We start from the raw sequence: 22,903 nt of genomic DNA, 5'->3' as shown, positions 1-22,903 counted from the left end.
TAGGAATTGAACCATGACCTCCTGGTTTATAGGTCGACCCTCAACCACTGAGCCACATTGGCTGGGCCAGAGAGTCCGTTTTAATTGGTCTGGGGCATGCTTGGGTATTGGGAGTCTTAAAAGCATTCCAGGTGATTCTATAATGTGCAGTCAAGGTTGAGACCCGCTGTGCTGAGTGGGGAGGAGGGAAGGCTGTGAGCCGAGGTTCAGAGGCAAGAGTGTTCGGAAGCCAATGAATGGAGGCTGGCTCATGCTAAGGAAGGATAGGAAATGAGGCTGGGAAGAGGAGTGGGCGCTAGGTTGTGGAGTGTTCTCAGTGCTAGGCTAGTAATTACAACTTCATTCCATTAGGTGTTAAGGACTACGTATTTACAGAGGACTTCCTGGGTGTCCAGTGTCGTCCAGTCTGACAGGTCCAGTCAGTGATCCACAGCAGTGAGCAAGACCCAGCCCCCGACTTCAGAAGCTTGTAGGTTTGTAGGGGAGACAAACAGTCAGATAATCACACACACACAGTTGCCATGAGAGTAAGTCTAGGCTGTGTAGATCATAGGGCACATGGTCTAGGAGGGCAAAGGAGAAAGGCAGGATGATTCATGGAGTCAAGTATTTTTGAGGACTTGGCTTGTGCAGGGTTGACTGGAGGTGGGAGAGGCTTAGATGTAGGGGGGCTGCCATGGTACAGCTGTGAGGGCTTGAGGGATGTAGATAGAGTGGCATTCCTGGGAATGAGAAGAAAGGGTATTGCAATGTGTGTAGTGGGCAAAAAAAAGAAAATCACCAGCCAAAATAAGGAATTCAGCAACGGGCTACTTTGGTGGTGAGCTGAAACTTTTGAGGACTGCACGCATTTAATTTAAACTTGTGGAGTTGCAGCGTGAATGGGACAACTTCATGGAAGAAAAGACTCGCCGGGATATTAGATGTTAACAGAGTGCTCTTCTCCGTGGCATCTCTGCCCTCCCTCTCTCCTCTTCCCTAAGTAATGAGAGAGCCACACGCTGTATCTCACAGGTCACTGTTGTGGGATTCAGCAGTTTTCTAAGTTTTGTTTAGTTGTTGTTGTTTTACCTGGGACCTCATCATATAAAGGACTGGGGGAGGGGTGGAGCTCAGCCACTAAAATTCTCTCCTCTGTACTGTGGCACCTAAGGGGTGCCACAAAGGACCACATGAAGACCACTGGTGTGGTTCCATGTGCAGGTTAAAAAACAGAATGAGACTAATGGAGTAGAAATACATTTTCCTGGCTTATGCACTTCTTTTTCTCCAAGTTCTTTAATTCTCTGATCTCCAAATTCCCTTTCTTCACTCACCTTCTCTGAATTTCTGAAAGATGTTGTCATCCTTCTCACCTTTCTTTTCCTTTCACTTCAAAATTAACCCTAAGAATCTACTCACACAGTCTAGAATTCCAAACATGTCATCTCTGTTTAATGTCTCTCGCTAATAAGGAAGTAGCCTTACTCCGGGGATTGCCTGAGTCATTTTCGGAGAGTCAGGGTGAGCCTGGAAGCTTCGGTGCAGTGGGGTGTGTGTTCTTGTGTGGGTTTCCTCCTTATGGAGGGTCATCTGGAACACTGCCCGGAGGGCCCAGGAGCCAGCAGCCGTGCTTCGGCCGCGGTGCTATCAATATCCACCCTTGCTTGTGCATCACCAGGCTAATGACACCGTGGAGTGAGCGTTTCTGTTGACTGAGGATGAGTGGTCAAACAGGCCCATCAGTCCAGTGTTAGAAAGCACGTGCCTCTTATTTGGCTCTCTCTACACACACACTCTCCACATGCTGTCTGCTGGGAGAGGACCCTCCAGCCTAGAGAATCTGCGACAGAATGACCTTTGAATTACACAATCTTTGTACTTACTGCCAATTATTAATTTGAGAGGAAGACTACTTACTGCGTTTAGTAAATGAAGCACTCCTGAATTAAGAGTATTCTTAGTTTCCTTATTAAGAAATCTCACATGAGAAATTGATCTATAACTACTTTGTAATGGATCATACCATAGATTGCAATAATTAAATAAACCTCAGAGGTTCTTGTGTTCGACTCCACATTTTTAATGTGGGATCAAAGAAACCCTGAAAGGTCCAGCTGGTGTGGCTCAGGTGGTTGAATTTCAACCTATGAACCAGGAGGTCATGGTTTGATTCCCGGTCAGAGCACATGCCCGGGGTTGTGGGCTCAGACCCCAGTGTGGAGTGTGTAGGAGGCAGCCAGTCGATGATTCTTTCTCATCATTGATGTTTCTATCTTCCTCTCCTTTCCTCTATGAAATCAATAAAAATATATTAAAAGAAACCCTGAAAGAACAGTGGCTTGGAAACCCCCTAAATTGTCTGCCTGTGTTTGTGTGGGTGCATACGTACTCTTATAACATCTCTGATATGCTTCCCTGCAGTTGCTTTACGTGTTGAATGGTGCCCTCTGAAGCAGATGTAAGGAACTTAGCATAAATACCCCAGTGGCAGGCAGTGCACCACCTCGTCATCTGGCCAGGCCATTTTCCTAGTGGCCTCATGTCTGAGCAGGTTCTGGCCCTGCTGTGGCTTTGATGGAGAGCTTCATTTGTTGGAGTGGCAGTAGTAATAGCAGAGAGTGAGGGCTCCTATTTTCTAAGTGGGCAAAACTGGGAGTGTCATGCATTTCAGCAAGAGCTTTTCATGAGAAGGCAGCATTGTCTGGCTGCTAAAGGCAAGATTTAATTGTTTCAGCAAATCAATTAGTCTTTAGGGACTTTAATCAGTCAAATCTGATGCATGGATGAGGTATTAGAAAGCTTGTGCCTGGAAGACCATTAGTCTAGTTTTTCTCTTGCTCTCTGCCTGTCTTTCTTGTGTGTTCATGTATGTAAATACTGTGGCTTCTACAAATTTCTGCTAGTGATCTCTTTACTGGAAGAACTTAAGGTTATAATAGTGTAAAAGGAAAAAAAAGATCTCGATACCCACTTTTTTTATGGTCTAGGGTTCTCTTGAAGTTGTCAGCATGGTGCTCTGAGAATGTGAAAGGTGTTCACAGCCTTTCTGTTACCCAGGTGACAGTTTCTCCTGTTGGAGTCACTCATCTGAACAGTGTTGCAGGGGTGGTTCCACTCCAACCAAATCTTCCTCCTCTGTTGTTTTAGGCTCTCCCCATTTTCTCACTATGGCCCTGCTCTCTCTCTCCACTTGGAACCAACGAGGTCCTTCTTTTCCAGATACACATCAGGGGACGTGAGGGTGTGGGACACCCGCACCTGGGACTACGTAGCCCCCTTCCTGGACTCCGAGTATGAGGAGGAGGACGAGCCTGGAATGCAGCCATATGTCTCCTTTGTGAGGATAAACAGCTCGCTGGCGGTAGCGGCTTATGAGGATGGTAAGTAACCACAACCCACCTCCCTATTAAGGAAAAAAAAGCTTTACAGAAATTAAGCAGCTGTGGCTGGCTCCCCCATGTCGTGGGCACACACACATGTTCACACACATACACTCACACTTGCCTTTATGTGAAGAAGTTGGCCAATAACCCTCAGTGCATTAGTAGGCATTGGAGCACAGCACCCATTATACTGGTGCTTCATTCCTACTGGAGCTGTCGGCTGGTGTGAGAGTCAGGCGCGGGGCTGGCCAAGCCATCTTAACAAAGAACTTGGTGTAAAATATTAAATATACTTGGCCTACTTTTCCTTTAGTCTCTGCCTAGTTCAGAGGGAACAGTGAAAAGGGTAGACATAGATCATCTATTGACAAATATGGAAATAGAAAAATAAAAGTCAGTGCCTACCTTTCCTGGCACTTACATGATTTATGGTAATATGTTGTCTCACTGGGACTGATTTTTGCACATGAGCAACTGTGGATTTCAGAAGTAGGTGAGAATAGTCTAATACAGGAACACTTGACAGTTTATAGCTAATAGAATAATAGTTGCAATGGCCGTGGAAATCTTATACTCCTACCTCATGCTCCTGACTTCCACTATTGTGTAAAGTTTGAATTTCCGGAAACTATGTTTTCCTATTTGCCTGAAAGCTGCACCACAGATAGTTGAGAATATTCATGTTCATGTCATGGCCCCATTGCAGATCTTTAGAGTCAGTGTTAGCGGTTGGCTCAGAGGGCAACCACTATGGTAAAGTAAATGATGGGGAATTTCATATCCATATGCCATTGAAAAAATAAATAAAAATTAGGGCTGACATCTTGAAAGTATTTTCATTTTATTATTTTAACAGCATGAATGCTGTTCTTTTGGCTTGACATCAGGGGACCCATTGATGGTCTTTTTTTCAGCCTCCAGATATTCAGCTAAGCTGGGTTTCTTTTGGTATGTAATATTTTTTTGTCTGTTTATTGAGATCCTGGATAGATAACATATGCACAGCTTGAGTGTGTTTGCTACTTTCCAAATTATCAGTGAATTGTTGTAGTACTTTTCAGTTAGAATCATACAGATTTAGAAGTATCCAGTAGCCTCCTCTGCCACACACACGTGTGCACACATACTCATTTTTCTTCTGAAGGGGAAACTGAGGCCCAGAGCCACCAGCTAAGTGATTTGCTTGTGGATGAGTCGTTAATCAGTGGTGAATCCTGAACTGTGCTGTGTCCCCGGGGCCCTAGTGCTGGTTGTGGTGCTGGTCAGGTAACAATGAACACAGACACAGAGACAGGCACCCGGCTCTTGTACTCCCACGTCTCATATCGTGTGAGCTTGAAAACAGAGTTTGAGGTGATGTGCAGGTTTATATTGTTGGTTAGAATTGTCTTTGTCACCAACACTGGGAGACGATGTAGATATGATAGAGAAACTACTTTTGTCTGCATGTACTTGGCACGTAATTGCCAAAATATATATTAAATAACTTGGTTTTTAATGAAATTTCATACTTAAAAATCAAACAGAGCAAAAAAGTATGAAATGTAAACAAAATGTATCCAGAAAGAAGTTGCAGTGTTTCTCCCTGTTCCTCTACCTTTAAGGCCCCCTCACATTTCACGCTTAGACGCTACTCTCGGTGTTTTTCTGCACCATTGCTTTCGTCTCCAGACAACACCCCTTGGTATCTTTCTGTGTTACCACTTCAGGTGGCCCTCGTTCCTTCCAGCCTGTGCAGTATCGCATCATGTGACTGTGCTCTAACTTATTTCTTAGGGCCCTCAGTGATGCACACATGGATGGTTTGTTTTTGTCACTAAAAACAGTGCTGCAAGCAATATCCTTGAACAGATATTGTGATGGATGGACTTGTGCACGTAGTTCCACAAGTAGTGAGCAGAGAGAGGTCAATGACTAGTAATTACCGAGGTGGAGGCTGTAGATGCTTTTACATTTTTATAAAGATTGCCAGCTTACCCTCCGAAAGGGTATGAGAGTGACCGTTTCCTCGTGCCTGTCGCAGAGGTGGAAATGGCATCTCACTGATGTTTATATGAACACCTTTTCGTTGTGTTATTAGTTGTTTATATTTCTTTCTCTGCAAATTTCGCATTCTTCCCCTTTTCTCTTTGTGTTATCTTTTTTTTTTTTTTAAATCCTCACCTGAGGATATTTTTCCATTGATTTTTAGGGAGAGTGGAACAAACAGGGAAAGACAGAATATTGATGTGAGAGAAACACATCGATTGGTTGCCTCCTGCTCGAGCCCTGACCAGGGCCCAGACCGGAAGGAGCCTGCAACCAAGGTACAGTGTGTGCCTTTGACTGGAATCAAACCTGGGACCCTTTGGTCTGCAGGCCTATGCTCTATCCACTGAGCCAAACTGGCTAGGGCTGTGTTGTTATCTTTTCTGGTTGAAAAGAAAAGACTAAGGACTATTTCAAATATCTTATTAATTTGTCATTTACTCTTTAGTGAACTGTGTTTGTGGGTTATTTTTCTAGATGGTAATTGTGTGTGAGATTTTAATTTTTAATTCATAAAGGAGTGGGTTTTATTTTATAGCTTAATATTTTTGACTAAGCATATATTTTTGGGGACAAAATCAAACCAATACAAACAACTAATAACACAATGAACATATATTGGGAAGTCTTGCTTCTATTCATTTTTGTCAACTCCATTGTAAAGCAGCCATATTTTTTAGTTTGTTGTCAATCCTTGCATATTTTTGCATTGCAAATATGAATATCAATTCTTTTTTTTAAAATATTTTATTGATTTTTTACAGAAAGGAAGGGAGAGAGATAGAGAGTTAGAAACATCGATGAGAGAGAAACATCAATCAGCTGCCTCCTGCACATCTCCCACTGGGGATGTGCCCGCAACCCAGGTACATGCCCTTGACCGGAATCGAACCTGGGACCTTTCAGTCCGCAGGCCGACGCTCTATCCACTGAGCCAAACCGGTTCTGGCTGAATATCAATTCTTATGCCCCCTTTTTAAAATAAAGGATGATATACCACCTTATAGTAATTCATAACTTGGCTTTTTTCACTTAATAACATATCTTTTTTTATTGCATAAATTTGATATGTAACATTGTATAGTTTAAGGTGTATAGTGTATTACTTCATATATTTATATAGTGTAGTATGATTGCCAGGTACAGTATTATTGTCTAAATTCATTATACTGTGCATTAGAACCTTTATGGCTCATTTACTACTTGTTACCGGTTTATACCTTTAGACATCGTCAATCATTTCCTCTGGTAACCACCATTTTACTGTTTTTTACAGTTTTGACTTCTTTAGATTCCACATATAAGTGATTAAACAGTATTTGTCTTTCTCTTTCTGACCATCTCATGTAGCATAATACGCTCAAGATTCATCTATATCAGTGGTTCTCAACCTGTGTGGCGCGACCCCTTTGGGGGTCAAACAACCCTTTCACAGGGGTCGCCTAAGACCATCGGAAAACACATATATAATTACATACTGTTTTTGTGATTAATCACTATGCTTTAATTATGTTCAATTTGTAACAATGAGAATACATCCTGCATATCAGAATATTTACATTATGATTCATAACAGTAGCAAAATTACAGTTATGAAGTAGCAACGAAAATAATTTTATGGTTGGGGGTCACCACAACATGAGGAACTGTATTAAAGGGTCGCGGCATTAGGAAGGTTGAGAACCACTGATCTATATTGTCCCAAATGGCAAGAGATTGTCCTTTCTCATGGCTGAATAATATTCTGTTGTGTGTACATACCACATATTTTTTATCCATTCATCTGTTGGTGGGCATTTGGGTTGTTGCCACACCTTGGCTATTGTGAATAATGCTCTGATACACATACATATCTTCTTTTAAAAATCCTCACCCAAGGACATTGTCATTAGTTTTTAGAGAGAGGGGAAGGGAATGGGAGGACAGAGAGAGAAAAATATCGATGTGAGAAACATCGATTGGTTGCCTCCTGCACGCACCCGGGCCAGGATCAAACTTGCAACCTTGCAGTGTGTATGGGATGACCCTTCTACTAACAGAGCCACACTAGCCAGGGCAACATGCGTATCTAGAAAGATTGTGCATGCTAGTTTATACAAAATACACTTGTTCTCCATACCTGCATACTATTCCATTGTTGGGGAACTGTATTGTTTTTGATCTATTGCTATTACAATATTGTAGTGGAAAACCTTGTATAAATGACATTTTATAGTTTCCTATAAAAATGCAAATGGGGAGGAACCCTTCACGCCCTCTGCCCCACCCCCTCCCGTTCCCGGCCCCCCAACCCCCTTCCCGGCCCCTTAACAAAAAATAAAATGCAAATGGGGTTATATTATTTTGCACTCTTACCAGCAAGGTATGAAGGCGTTCTCGTTTCCTTACAGTTTTATGAGCAAAGTATATTTCGAACTTTTAGGTATTTGTCACTTTGATAGAAAAGAAATGGTATCCAACTGTAATTCCAATTGACATTTCTATTAGTGTGGGAGAAGTTGAGTTTTTCACATCTGTACCTACTAATAGTTTTTTCTTTTCCTTCTAAGTGTGTGTGTGTATATATATCTTTTTTTACTAGAGGCCCGGTGCACAAAAATTTGTGCACTGGAGGCGGGGGGGTGGTCCCTCAGCTCGGCCTGTGCCCTCTCACAGTCTGGGACCCCTCAGGAGATAATGACCTGCTGGCTTAGACCTGCTCCCAGGTGGCAGAGGGCACGCCTAATCCCTAGGTGCAGCCCCTGGTCGGGCTCAGAGCAGGGCTGATTGCGGAGTTGGGGCGCCGCCTCCTGTCATGCACAGAGCAGGGCGGATTGGGAGGTTGCGATGCCACCTTCAGTCACACTCAGGGTAAGGCTGATTGGGGGGTTGGGGCACCATCCCCTATCACACTCAAGGCAGGGTCGATGGGGAGGTTGCGGCGCCACTCCCTGTGACGTACAGAGCAGGGCCGATCGGGGGGTTGAGGAGCTCCCCCCTGTCACTCACAGAGTAGGGCCAATAGGGGAGTTAGGGCACCGCCCCCTGTCACACACACAGCAGGGCCAATCAGGGGGTTGGGGTGCCACCCTCTATCACCCACAGAGCAGGGCCGATCAGGGGGTTTGGGCGCCTTCCCCTGTCACCAACAGAGCAGGGCGGATAGGGAGGTTGTGGCCCCGCCCCCTGTCACACACAGAGCCACAGGGCGATCAGCTGCCCCCTGTCATGCTGATCCGGTGCCAGGAGGCCTCAAGGCTCCGCCCATCCCGGTGCTGGGAGGCATATTACCCTTTTACTATATAGGATAGAGGCCTGGGGGCCGGCTGGTTTGCCCTGAAGGGTGTCCTGGATCAGGGTGGGGGTCCCCACTGGGGTGCCTGGCCAGCCTGGATGAGGGGATGATGGCTGTTTGCAGCTGGTCACACACCCTTCAGGGTGGGGGTTCCCACTGGGGTGCCTGGCCAGTCTGGGTGAGGAGCTGAGGGCTGCTTTCAGGTTGGCAGTTGACTGAAGCTTCCAACCGCTCCTTTTTTTCTTTTTTATTTTTTTTATTCTGGGCCAGCTTTAGCTCTGGCTCTAGCTCTGAGGCTTCCACTGCTGAAAGCAGGTATCTGGTTTGTTTGCGTTCTATAATCGAAACAATGTATAACTCCAGCTCTGAGATCCTGGCTGGCTGAAAGCTGGTTTCTGGGGTTTTGTTTAGCTTCTATATTTGTTACAATGTTTCTTAGAGTTGCAGCTCAGAGGCCGGCAAGTCAGGCGGGGAACGTTGGAGTCTGCAGTCACTGGAGCAAGCAAGCCTCATGTTCGCTTCCAGCTGCCTGGCTGCCAGCCGCCATCTTGGCTGACAGTTAATTTGCATAAGGATATGCTGATTAGCCAATGGGAAGGGTAGCGGTCGTACGCTAATTACCATGTTTCTCTTTTATTAGTGTAGATATGTGTGTGTGTGTATATATATACACACACACACACACACACACACACTAGAGGCCCAGTGCACGAAAATTCATGCACTGGCGGGGGGGGGGGGGGTCCCCTCAACCCAGCCTGCACCCTCTTGCAGTCCGGGACCCCTCGGGGGATGGCCACCTCCGGCTTAGGCCCGCTTCATGGGGGATCAGGCCTAAACTGGCAGTCAGACATTCCTCTGGCAGCCCGGGAGTCCTCAGGGGATGTTCATCTGCCAGCTTAGGCCTGCTCCCCAGGGGATCGGGCCTAAGCCGTCAGTCGGACATCCTTAGTGCTGCCGCAGAAGCGGAAGAGGTTCCCGCTACTGCCACCACCACTGCGCTCGCAGCCATCAGCCTGGCTTGTGGCTGAGCGTAACTCCCCCTGTGGGAGCGCACTGACCTCCAGGGGGCAGCTCCCGTGTTGAGCGTCTGCCCCCAGGTGGTCAGTGTGCTTCATAGCGACCGGTTGTCCCTCGTCGTTCTGCTGTTAGGATCAATTTGCATATTACTCTTTTATTATATACTAGAGGCTCAGTGCACAAAAATTTGTGCAGTGGGGGGGGGTCCCTCAGCCCGGCCTGTGCCCTCTCGAAGTCTGAGACCCCCCGGGGGATGTCCACCTGTTGGCTTAGGCCCACTCCCCGGGGGATCAGACCTAAGCTGGCAGTCAGACATTCCTCTGGCAGCCCAGGAGCCTTCAGGGGATGTCCACTTGCCAGCGGGGAGCAGGCCTAAGCTGCAGTCGGACAGCCTTAGCGCTGCTGAGGAGGCAGGAGAGGCTCCCGCCACCACCACTGTGCTGGCAGCCGTCAGCCTGGCTTGTGGCTGAGCAAAGCTCCCCCTGTGGGCGCGCACTGACCACCAGGGGGCAGCTCCTTCATTGAGCGTCTGCCCCCCTGGTGGTCAGTGTGTGTCATAGTGACCAGTCATTCCCAGTCGTTCTGCTGTTAGGGTCAATTTGCATATTACCCTTTTATTATATAGGATGATATATATGTGTGTGTGTGTGTGTGTGTGTGTGTGTGTGTGTGTGTGTCTGTGTGTGTATGTATTTAAATATGTTTTGATTGATTTTAGAGGGGAAGGGGGAGGGAGAGAGAGAAGGAAATATCAATGATGAGAGAGTTATTGATCGGCTGCCTTTTGCATGCCCCACACTGGGGATCAAGTCTGCAACCCAGCCGTGTACTCTGACTAGGAATTGAACCATGACCTGGTTCATAGGTTGATGCTCAATCACTGAGCCACACTGGCCGGGCTAGTTTTTCATATTTAAGTTTCGATCAATATAGAGTGCATCCTGGAATAGTATGAGAGATGAATTCAAGTATATCCTTTTTCTAGCATCTGTTTTTAGAAAGTCTATCTCTGTCTGCCTCACTGGTTGGAGGTGGTGCCTTTACAAGTTTTTAGGTATGAATTCTTTTAGTATTTGTTTGTTTCTGGACAGTGGTCTGTCCAGTTGTTTACATTCACATTATCCTATTTATCAGTTGTGTCCTGTTCTGGGGGCTATTCCTGTTCGAGGTAAAGTCTGCAGTACTTCCATGCCTTCATCATTCACCCCGAAATCTGTGACTTGTCTCAAATTCCTTTTGCTATTAGGATTGTTTCTTTGATAAGAGCTCTTGTGTTTTCTTGCCTCTCTGTTACTCTGAGCTTGTTTACCAGTCTGATTGGGGTTGTTACTATTTCTGAGGTAAACAACAACTTCTCACTTTCTCCCCAGACCTCAGGTGGCATTGCCTTTGGTTTCACTTCAGTTTAACAGATTGTCATGGTGGTATTTATACCAATATATTCATGAGTAGCTACTTCTGGGTAAAGACAGATTGAAATAATCAAACGTGCATTTTTATATTCCTCCTTTTCAGGAGCAGAGAACAGGCTCTTCTTAGGCACAACAGGGCAGAAAGGAAACTTACCTTGTGGGGTCTGCTGTATAAAATTTGTAACTATGCCCCACAGAAAAGGAGAATTGGATAATAAAATGAGTTAATGAACTTCAGCTCCCTGGTTGTGCCAAAGGGAAGCTCTGTAGCCGTTGAAACCCGATGGTGATCCACACATAGAAAGAGTCAGATCCAGAGGAGAGATGGAAACAGCTTTGGGAGAAAGTGAATCATCCCTTCATCCTTTTCAGCCTCCTTGCGCGCAGGAACACTACACCCACCTGGGGTATTGGGCTTTGGCAAGGTGATCCACAGTTGTGATTTTTTGAATTCCAACCCACTGGCCTCATATTTCTTCTGCCTTGTTTCCGATTGTCAGCACTGGCCATCCTCCAGTTGATTTTACCACTAATTGTGTTGCACGTTACCGTACCAAAATGAATCAAATCAAAATGCTTTTCCTGGAGCATTAGATAAAGCAGGCGAAGGTTCTGAGTAATGAGCAGATGCTGCTAATGCAGGGACAGTGGGAGACCTTGCCAGGACTCCATCTGCTCCATGCTTGCCTGCCTTTGGCCTTGAGCCACAGCATTAGGGAACGGCAGTGTACTGGAAACCCACTCCCTGTTCACAGAGTTTGTCTTGAAAACTCACTCTTTGCAGAGAAATGAGGTTACACTCTTCTTAGGTGCAAAGAAGGTCTTACTTGTTCCCCCTAAATGGGGAGAAGAGGGACAAGACCCAGTGCAGTTTAGCATGTGGAAACCTAGATGGGACAGCCAACAGTCGTCTTTCTTTGGTGCCATCAAGCAAGGCAAAGTGGCTTATCCACTTCTGCAGCACTCCCAGCGTCATTGTCTGACACACACATGCTCCATTGTCCCGGACTGTGCTGCCCTGGGCTGAAGTGGCTCTGATTTCTCATTTACTGACATATTAACAATGGATGGAAGTGGGTCTCTCCAAGCTTCTTTTCAGCAGTGAGCAGTAGGACTGTGTTTTAGTTAGGCGGCTGTGGAGACTGATTTTGTTGAGTAAAAGATCAGTTCTTGATCATTTTGCTTATGTTTCTTATTTGTTTGTGGATGATGACATTTGAATGTAATGCCCTAACCTTTGAGTGCAATATTCAGTCTCCTCCCCTGCCTTGGTCAAAATGGAAGTTTGAGAAGTGGATTATGAATTTACTGAAGCATTGCTTGGAGATGGCTGAGACAGTTGGCTGTGGATGGGGAGAATTTTGTGGGGATTTTTTTCAAGGCCTTTCTTTTCTGGTCATTTTTCTTTTAGAAGTTTCAGTAATCAGTTCTTGCCTGAAACCTTTGCCTACTGTGCTTAGACTTAGGAGTCTTAGTCAGACTCTCAGTGAACAAAACAAAATGGAACAACTTTCTGACAAAACAAAACAAAAAAAATACCTGATATATTCCTTTTCAAAGATAGGATACATTAATAAATTTAAACAATTTCTTAACAATAGGAATGCTCACATTTCAAAGCTGTTCAAATTGGAGTTAAAAAAGGAAATGCAGAGTTCTGAACTGAGGTGGTTATTTCTGTGTTGAAGTATTTCTTAAGGCATTGAACTCTAACGTTGACTAACTAGTGTGGTCTAGGGTATTTGATTTCAAAGGCAAGCCATAGAGATTGTTTCTGTGATGGAGGGAATTACTGAATAAAAATGCCTTTTAAAGGTTTTTCTATTTTCAGTGAGAGGAATTTGAAATTCTATTTGTTTTACGCTTGCTTATGAATGCTTTGTAACTAATAGGGCAGTATTCCTCAAACAGGTGTCCACAGATACAATCATGGGTGGGAGTTGTGAGATCTTTAGGAACATTTTTAAAATCTGGGTATCTTTTATGGTAATCTAAAAATAGTAAAAAGAATCTGGATCTTTTGACTTTGTAGCTGAACCATGCTGTGGGGTTTCAGTATTTGAATTTGCATTTTGTAGTCACAGGCTGTTGGCACCAAGTGATCACCTACATGCCTTCTAATGCTTTGTTTTTCACACTGAGAGTACACCGATGAATCTTAGAGGTCTAGAGCTCTCAAATTTAAGAAACACTGGAGAGGGGAGTTCTCATGCTGTAGGCACAGACTAGCAGGTGATCAATTTTAGTATCACTATGAAGTTTTGAAGTTACTAGTGAAAATAATATGAAATAATTTTCTCATGCAGAAAAAAAAATGATACATTGAATTTATGTTATAAGATTTGGTGTTAATCCTTTGGCTTATTGGATGGTTTTACTGAACAGTGATTTTTAAAAAAAATATATTTTATTGATTTTTTACAGAGGAAGGGAGAGGGATAGAGAGCTAGAAACATCGATGAGAGAGAAACATCGATCAGCCGCCTCCTGCACATCTCCTACTGGGGATGTGCCCGCAACCAAGGCACATGCCCTTGACCGGAATCGAACCTGGGACCTTTCAGTCCGCAGGCCGACGCTCTGTTCACTGAGCCAAACTGGTTTCGGCCTGAACGGTGATTTTTTTTTTTTTTTTTAAATATATTTTATTAATTTTTTACAGAGAGGAAGGGAGAGAGAGATAGAGAGTTAGAAACATCGATGAGAGAGAAACATCGACCAGCCGCCTCCTGCACATCTCCTACTGGGGATGTGCCCGCAACCCAGGCACATGCCCTTGACCGGAATCGAACCCGGGACCTTTCAGTCCGCAGGCCGACGCTCTATCCACTGAGCCAAACCAGTTTCGGCTGAACGGTGATTTTTAATAAGACAGTCTGATGCGTTGCTGAAACCGGTTTGGCTCAGTGGATAGAGCGTCGGCCTGCGGACTGAAAGGTCCCAGGTTCGATTCCGGTCAAGGGCATGTGCCTGGGTTGCGGGCACATCCCCAGTAGGAGATGTGCAGGAGGTGGCTGATCGATGTTTCTCTCTCATTGATGTTTCTGACTTTCTATCTCTCTCCCTTCCTCTCTGTAAAAAATCAATAAAATATATTTTTTTAAAAAAAGACAGTCTGATGCATAAATTCAAAGTAGCTGTTCTGTCTTACTACAGTTAAGCTTAAAAACCAAAAGGAACAGTAAATAGTAGAGAGAGGCTTTGAGGAGATAGCTGAAACTCGAGAAATAAATTGTCCAAGTTCTTAAATTTACCTAATGAAAACCAAGCATGAATTAGTTTTTTGGAAGAAAATAATAAAATTTTAAGTCAGAGAATTTCCTTTTCAATACTTACCATTTTGATTGTAGCATTTATTCCATCCAAAACCCTACAGCTCTTTTAAAGCAGGAATTCATATATTTGTGGAATATATTCTTGTTTTAAAAGAAAAATGTGCCTGCCTTTTTAGTCAGAACACCATTACACAGGCACATGGAGTAGGAAGGCAGCCCAGTGAGGCCAGGGACAGGTACAGCAGGGAGTCTGAGTGGGGCAGTGGCCCGGCGGGTTCCGGAGGTTGGCAGCATACAGGGAGATTGGGCAGGTACGTATATTGAGGATGATGGGAGCCAGTTTTCTTCTTATTGGAGAAGGGAGGTACAGATATGGAAAGGGGGTAGTCAGAATGAACCCTGTGGGGCTGGATAGGAATAGGAAGTGTCTATAAAATTCATGATTTTCAATGTAAACAGAGAAGTAAATAGAAGTGTGTGTGTGTGTGTGTGTGTGTGTGAGAGCATATATGTTCATGTATGTCCTAGCTTTGTTTGCTGAGAAGGTATAAAAGGAGCAACAGCCTAGTAGGAATGAGCTCACCTAGTGCTTAGAGATCATGAAAATATCACTCTCCACTAAAAGGAGCCAGGACTACTTGCAGAAATGACTGACTCCAGGGCTGGGGCAGGGATAGTCTCCAAATATTTGAAAATTAAACAATATACTCCTTCTAAATAACAAAAGAAAGTAGCAAGTATTTTGAACTGGATGAATGTATGGGATGTAGCTAAAGCAGTGCTTAGATAGAAATTTATAGCATTAGGTGCTTCTATTAGAAAAGAGAAAGTCTCAAATCAACATTATAATTTTTAACCTTGAGAAACTAGAAAAAGAAAAAATCAGTGTAAAGAATAAAGTAATAATGTTAAGAGCAGAAATCAATGAAATAGAAGAGAGAGAAAAACAATACAGAAAAATAATTGCAACAGAAAACTGGTTCCTTTAAAAAGATCAAATTAATAAATACTAGCCAGAGTGATCAGGAAAAAAAGAGAAAAGAAATTAATTGCCAACATCAGGAATGTAAGAGACGGGGACATCATTACAGAGACTACAAATGGTAAAAGGACTATAATGAAATATTTAGACAACTTTATGCCATTAAATTCAACCAGTTAGATGAAATGGATAAATTGATATTTTGAAAGACACAAACTACTAAAATTCACTTAAAAAGAACTAGAAAAATGAAATAGATTCATTTTCATTAAATTGAATTTCTAATTTAGAAATTTTATACAAAGAAAGCTGCAAACTCTGTGACTTTACTGGTGAATTCTACCATTGCCTTGAGGCTAAAATCAGATAAAGAAAAAAAGTATAACTGATACATGAAAATAAGTAAGCTACAGATTGATATATCTCATGAATATAGACGTAAAAATCCTGAATGGAATATTTTAAAATTGAATCCTGCAATACATTGAAAGTGTAATACATCATAACCAGTTAGCATTTATCCCAGGAATTCAAGGTTAGTTTAAAATTTGAAAATCAGTCAATATAACTCATTATGTTAATAGACTATAAAGAAAAACCATCTGATCATCTCAATGAAACAATATTTTATGAAAGCCAATTTGTACTCATGATAAAAACTCTTAGTTCATTGACCAAGAAGGGAATTTTCTACATCTGCTTGAGAGCATCTATGAAAAACCTACAGCTAATTTTATATTTAACTAATGACCTGGTGCATGGGTTTGTGCATATTGAAAGGAAATTAATTAGAAGGTGGCCAGTGGGGCGGGACTGGGTGTGATGGACCAGACACATCCTGGAGCCAACCTCCTGCAGTCCCTCCCCTGCGTCTGTGGAGTGAGTGACCTCGGCCTGGCCCGTGGGGATTGGGCCAAAACCGGCTCTCCAACATCCTCCGAGGGGTCCTGGAGTGCGAGAGGGCACTCTGCAAAGTTGCTGTTGTACAGGGTGGAACACAAACCTAAGTGTGCAGTAAGCCAGATTCGGGGCCGACAGTGCCCCAGCAACAACATAATCAACAGCTGAAGGTGGAATCACACAGTCCAGTGAGGAATCAGGCTCCCTCCTCTCTGGTTTCAGGGTGCATCACCCAAGAACCGCTGCTGCCAAGTCACTATAGCATGACAGCTCCTGCGTTGAGCATCTGCCCCCTGGTGGTCAGTGCGCGTCATAGTGATAGGTCGGACACTTAGCATATTAGCCTTTTATAGATATAGATAGTAAAAGACAATACTGTCACCTTAAGATTGGAAAGAAAGCAATGATGTTCACTTTCACTACTATTACTTAACACTAGAGGCCTGGTGCATGAAATTCGTGCATGGGGGGGAGTCCCTCAGCCTGGTTTGCACCCTCTCGTAATCAGGGGATGTCCAACTGCCAGTTTGGGCCCGATCCCGCACGACTGCCAGTTTAGGCCCGATCCCAATGTGAACCGGCAGTCGGACATCCCTCTCGCAATCCAGGACCACTGGCTCCTAACCGCTCACCTGCCTGATTGCCCCTAACCACTCACCTGCCTGCCTGATCGCCCCTAACCACCTCTGCCTCGGCCCCTGCGCTGTGGCTTTGTCTGGAAGGTCGTCCGGAATGATGTCCGGAAGGTCATTCAGCTGTCCCGTCTAGGTCTAATTAGCATATTACGCTTTTATTATTATAGATTTTACTTGCCTTACTACTGGCCCAACGTGTAGGATCCTCCTGACAAAACCCACCTACACTGGGAAGATTGGCATTGGGATCTGAATGCCTAAGTAAGAGGTTATAATATCTGTGGTTTTCATTTTTTTATTCTCACTTGATACCAGGTAACTCAAAACTGACTGCCATTTTGCTGAAATCTAAATCTTTGCATCTAGATTCTTTTCTTTTTTGTCTTAGAGCCATTTAATAATTTTATTGAAAGGAAATTTATAGTATGGTTTCAGGGTCTTTTGAGGATTTGGAATGGGGTTTCTAAAAGCTGCAAAATGTCATCACTGGAATTTGCATTGTCAGTCCATTTGGTCTGAGAAGTCACTTTGTAGTGTAGCTACTGAAAACATGAGTAAAAAACAAATGATATTTTTTACTTTTACAAGATGATAGTTTTTACTTTTGTCACTGATAGTCTTTCAATTTGTTGTTTTTAAAAATCCTTTTATTATAGTACAGAATAACATGACGAACCCTCATGTACCCATCACTCAGCTTCAATAGTTACCAGCATCGATCTTAAATTATGTTTCTAAATATTATAGTTATGTCAGTCAACATATGAACAAAACTAATTTTGAAGATAGGTGTACTTTCTTTATACCAGTAGGTAGTTGAGAGAGAGAGAGAGAGAGAGAGAGAGAATGAGAATGAATGAATGAATGAATAAGGAGTCTAAGCCTCAATGCCAGCCTGGCTTAGGCCCTGTGCTGGGCTGTCGTGCCCTGGTCTGATCCGGGGAAGTGGTGGTGGTGTTGTGGAATGTTCTGGAATTCATTTCACCTTAACCCATTGATGGGTCAGAAGTAGAATTTGAGATTTTAATTTAATTGTGTACATCAGAGTTAAATATTATAAAATTATGCAGATCAAGATTGGAATTAGTAAATAATCAAAATATCCCATTCTAATACCACTATTTATAAGGATGTGTATACAGGTAATAAGAAATTGTTTGTTATAGTATTACATGTAGAAAAACAAATAGTACCAAAATATATAGAGTAAAAGTAAGTGTTCTTTCTCCTCCAACCCACTTAGCCCCTGACTCCCCCAGATTTCTTGTCAATCTAAAATGCAGCTTCCACAGTGCTTCATTACTTATTGGTGTTTTTGCTTGTTTGGTGTTGTTGTTTTTGTAAGTAATAGAGTTCAGCTTTAGAGCTTGTGTAGCTGGAATGTGCAGTATGACATGCACGGTGGATGCAGCATCATGACCCTTGTTTGCACTGATATTAATTGCCCCCAGGCCACCTCTTCCATACAACCAAGTGTTTTTGTCCTCTCAGACTTTATGCCACCTTTACATCCCTAGTGTTCACTTCATAGTGATGTTGTATGAGTTTAATGAAGAGGTGCACGTTTAGTGAGCGCTATGGGTATATTTAACATTTTTGTTAAAATGCCTTTCCTCTTGTTGCAGGATTTCTTTTGACTCCTGCTTAATTTCTGATAGGCAAGTGTTTATGTACATGGTGGAAATTGAGGTTGCCAGCTGTCTTTATAAATAGTCAGCTTCATTCAGTGTCTCTGAACTGCAGTTAATTGATCCTGTCTACTTAACTACGTATTAAGAAGCTGAGGCCAAGCCTCAGGTATTTATTGCGCAAGCTCGAGAGAGTAGGAGCTCCTGGCTAAAAGAAGTTCTAATTAGGAAAGCACTAAGACAAACTAGTGCAAGAAGTGACCAGTCTCTGGCTTTCTAAACTGGTAACCTGTTTTAAATTTTATGGTGCATGAAAAAGATTAAAGGGGAGGGGCAACACCAATTGTGTGTGTGTTTTTTTTCCAAAACCAGTTCAGCAGTTATTTACCTTTCAAGCAATTAACATAATTACCATTATGCTAAAAAGTAATTTTGGAAAGTTCTGCCCTGAGCTCTTATGACTCCACCGGGACAGTTTTAGTTGGGACTTATCTTTTTGATGGAAGCCTAATTGCAATTTTGGCTTTGTGCACACAAACAGAAGCAGCTAATTGTTTAGGCAAATAGCAGATTAATTTAAATATGCATCCCTAATAAAACAAAAATGGTATCCATTATGGTCCTTGTTCCCATGATGAGGAATATAAATATTCTGTGCAAGTACCATTAGGCGGAGGTCTTAAGGATCGTCGACATTATTTCACAGTGGTAGCACTTTCCTGATATCGAGTCATCTTTACAAAAGCTAGCATAAATCAGTTTAAACTCATTTAGAGCCCATTTCCACTATGTGCAGTTTCATTACCACACTCTGGCCGGCCTCCTTTGGGAGGTGGGAGGGGCATGCTACAAACTGGCATGGGTGCCCATCCGCAGCTGCTGAGCAGGCTTTATGTCTCCTCAAAAGACTGGCCATCGTTACTCATGTCATTGTTAATGACTGTTCCTCGCCTAGGGTGAACAGGAGTTCCTTTAGCCCTGCTGCCCCTTGTCAAGGTGGAGGGTCCTGAACCCAGAGAGCAGGTGGGACTGCCGGGCCCTCCTCCTGTCTACTTGATTGGGCTGATGGCCTTCACTCATTGTGTTCTTCCATATTTTTTAGAGAGACCCTTTTTCTTTTGCCTGCATCCTTTTCGTAGATAAAACAGTAGTGTTGGGATTCCCAACACTAGCTTCTGAATGAAGCATCTTTCATCTAGCTCAGAGGTAGGGAACCTTTTTCCTGCCAAGGGCCATTTGGATATTTATAACATCATTCGTGGGCCATACAAAATTATCAGCTTAAAAATTAGCCTGCTATAGTTGGTCAGACATTTAATTAACTCACCCCTAATGCCTTGGCAGGGCCAGACCAAATGATTTTTCAGGCCTTATACAGCCCACGGGCTGGACGTTCCCCACCCCTGGTCTAGCTCTTGAGGTTTTGTCAGGGAGAAAGAGAGACACGCACTCCCCTTTTAGTTTTCCCGGTGCGGGGCAAGAGGGGGCCCTAAACCCCAGCTCTTAGGGTTCTGCCTGGTTCAGGGAATGATAGCAATGACCTACCTCTTAAGTCGCTAGTGAAGAACTACACAGAACCTCCCTTTGCATTAGCTGAGGTTTCTGTTCGTTTTTACCTGGGCCTGGCAGGCAGAATAAATGTAGTAGACGCCTTTCAGGGTGCCTCCTTGCTCTGAGGTCCCTCCCAGCCCCCCTAGAGGCAGCATGTTCACAATACTTGAGTGAGTCCTTTGGCCTCAGCTGGTTGGACAAGGATGAGAACCCTGGCCCTGGGAGCAGCTGCTTCATGGACGGGATGAGCCGGTTGGGCCTCAGATTTTCAGTCTCAGGTGTGTGCATGGAGCTGATGACTTCATGGAGCTGGGAAAGGGAAAGCTGGTTTGTGGAGGCAGAGAAGGTCAAGATAGTTGCAGAGAGAAGCAGAGTTAAGATACCTGGCGAGACATACATAACTGCCTCTGTTCCGAATGTTCCTAGTTCCTGGCTCTGGTCCCTTAAAATCTTTACTTCCTGCCTTCAGGTTCCACAGGACAGTCCCATTCCTTTCCAGTGAGTTTTCTTTTGTATCTAAGCCATTTCAGTGGATTTCTGTTTCTTACAACCAAATGTTCTCTTGCTAAAACCTAAGACGAATGCTCAGCAAACCTTCGTTGACTTTCAGCTATGTGTAGTGTTCTGAATTCACTACCCAGCCAGGAATGTAGCAGAAAAGTGACACAGTCCTGCCACTTCATAAGACCACACAATATCAGGAGCCAAATCTGTGTTATTCTGTGTCTGCAGAATGATAAAGCTTAGCCTTTCAAATGAATTCCCATCCGATTTTTAAGAATCACCACCTGTTTCTGATAGGCTTTCACTACTTCTTCCTTAATGCAGGCAGTGGACGTGGACATGGTTCAACTTGAAATATTTGGGAAAATTAGCTGCTCCTCTTTGGGATCAATTCTGCGACATGACAAAAAGTTAAGCTTCTATACTGTGATACTGCACTTTGTGTATATGTCTCTGTTATATTTTAGTTACTAAAATGCTTAGGGTTCTCTTCAGTGTGAGTTTTGTGTTGTGAGAATAGGGATCATGTCCTTTTTATGTCCCCCCATGTGAGATGCTGGGTGGATGCCACTAGAGCAGGGGTGGGCAAACTTTTTGACTCGAGGGCCACAATGGGTTCTTAAACTGGACTGGAGGGCCGGAACAAAAGCATGGATGGAGTGTTTGTGTGAACTAATACAAATTCAAAGTAAATATCATTACATAAAAGGGTACGGTCTTTTTTTTTTTAGTTTTATTCATTTCAACCGGGCCGGATCCGGCCCTCGGGCCGTAGTTTGCCCACGGCTGCACTAGAGTGTCAGCTGCATGCAGGCAGGGACTTCTTTGCTTTGTTTTGATGTGTGCACTGTGGTTTTCCAGTATCTAGGATCGTGGCTGGCCCAGAGCAGGGCTCAGCAGGTACTCGTTGAATGTGTTGTTGCATTAATTTATTTTTGGCTACATATTGGTTCACGTGAATGATAATCTGCGACATTGCTATAAAATAGTCTTATAATTCAAGTTTTTACTGTTCCAAGTATTTGAGGTTGTAAAACTAGCCATGACATAACTCTACAACTAACCAGTCAGCTGATTATAAAATTAGCTATCACTCAAACATCCCTCCCTGTTGGCTGCTGTGTCTGTTCCTGCCCACCTTGCCCATGTGTTTTTGGGTCAAATATCCAACAGAATAGTTGCAAAGTGAAGTTGCAAATCTTACAAAAGCTGTAGGATTTAATAAAAGTGATATTGCAGGAGCACTGGAAGTGGTAATTACTCTGATAAATAACAATTGGCTTTTTTCCTTTACTTAAGTCTTTTTAAAAGATAATCGTCTGTTTATGTAAAAATAACAGCAGTGTATGTGGGGTTTATAACATGTAGAAATAAAAAGTATAACAACAGTAGCACAAAGCCTGGGAGGGAGGAGATGGAAGTAGCTGCTGGGAAGTTCTTACATGTGAGAGGTGGTGTGATATCATGAAGGTAGACTGCGGTAAGTTACAGGTGTATGTTAAAATCCTAAAGCAACCACTGAAATAAGACAGCAAAGGGTTTGGCTAATAAGTCAACAAAGGAATTAAAACAGAAAAAGAGTGGGGGAAGGTGCAAAGAACAAATGGGACAAATTAAAAAATGGTAGGTTAAGCCTATTTTTAACAATAATAACATTAAAGATAAATAAACACACCAGTTAATAGCAAGACCAACCATATGCCATTTATAAGAAACTCACTTTAAATATAAAGACATGGCAAAGCGAAAAGACAAAAAAATATAATCCAAAGAATGCTGGAGTGGCTCTGTCAGGTTCAGACAAAGTAGATTTCAGAGCAAAGAGTATAACCAGGGATAGAGGATGTTCATATAATAAAGGGTCAATTCATCAAGAGGACATAACAATCCTAAATTTTATGCACCATAAAGTGGTCCTGGAGGACTGTGCAGATGACACTGGCACCATTAACAAGTGAGGATCTGACCAAGTTCTACACTTAACAGTTGAAATAGAGAAAATAACGAAGATGATGGCACAATAGGCATTCAGAGATGATTAAATGGATGGAGCCCTGGAATGTATTTTCCAAAAAGACCCTTCTTAGGATAGCTCTGTGAAACTCAACCTGTGGGGAAGCCTATTTTATTGCATACGATTCTGTTGGAAAAATGATGCCAACAAAACCAATACTTGATTAATAATGAAAAATGTGTTTATAGATAAACTCCATGTGTGCTTAGAGTGAGCTGTGGTTGAATAACTTCCACACTTGGCAGAACACAGGGTGAGTTGACGTCAGTTACTCATCGATCTCATAGTTATTTTATGCACTTGTAAATGCAGCTG

At 43.2% G+C, this 22,903-nt stretch overlaps 1 protein-coding gene across 1 annotated transcript in view; it reads left to right on the top strand.

Annotated features, from left to right (window-relative positions):
• FBXW8 (F-box and WD repeat domain containing 8) overlaps positions 1–22,903 on the top strand; it is a 111,580-nt gene that overhangs the window by 46,603 nt on the left and 42,074 nt on the right. The window contains exon 5 of the mRNA XM_070399754.1: positions 3,202–3,362. Coding sequence (XP_070255855.1) covers positions 3,202–3,362 — 161 coding nt within the window. The remainder of the gene's footprint in view (positions 1–3,201; positions 3,363–22,903) is intronic.

Source organism: Myotis yumanensis, unplaced genomic scaffold, assembly GCF_028538775.1.
Source record: "Myotis yumanensis isolate MYYU_CA2020_CCGP unplaced genomic scaffold, mMyoYum1.0.hap1 SCAF_19, whole genome shotgun sequence".
In the NCBI taxonomy this organism is placed as follows: domain Eukaryota; kingdom Metazoa; phylum Chordata; class Mammalia; order Chiroptera; family Vespertilionidae; genus Myotis; species Myotis yumanensis.
The sequence above is the reverse complement of the archived record's forward strand: the minus strand, read 5'-3'. Positions and strand labels throughout refer to the sequence as shown.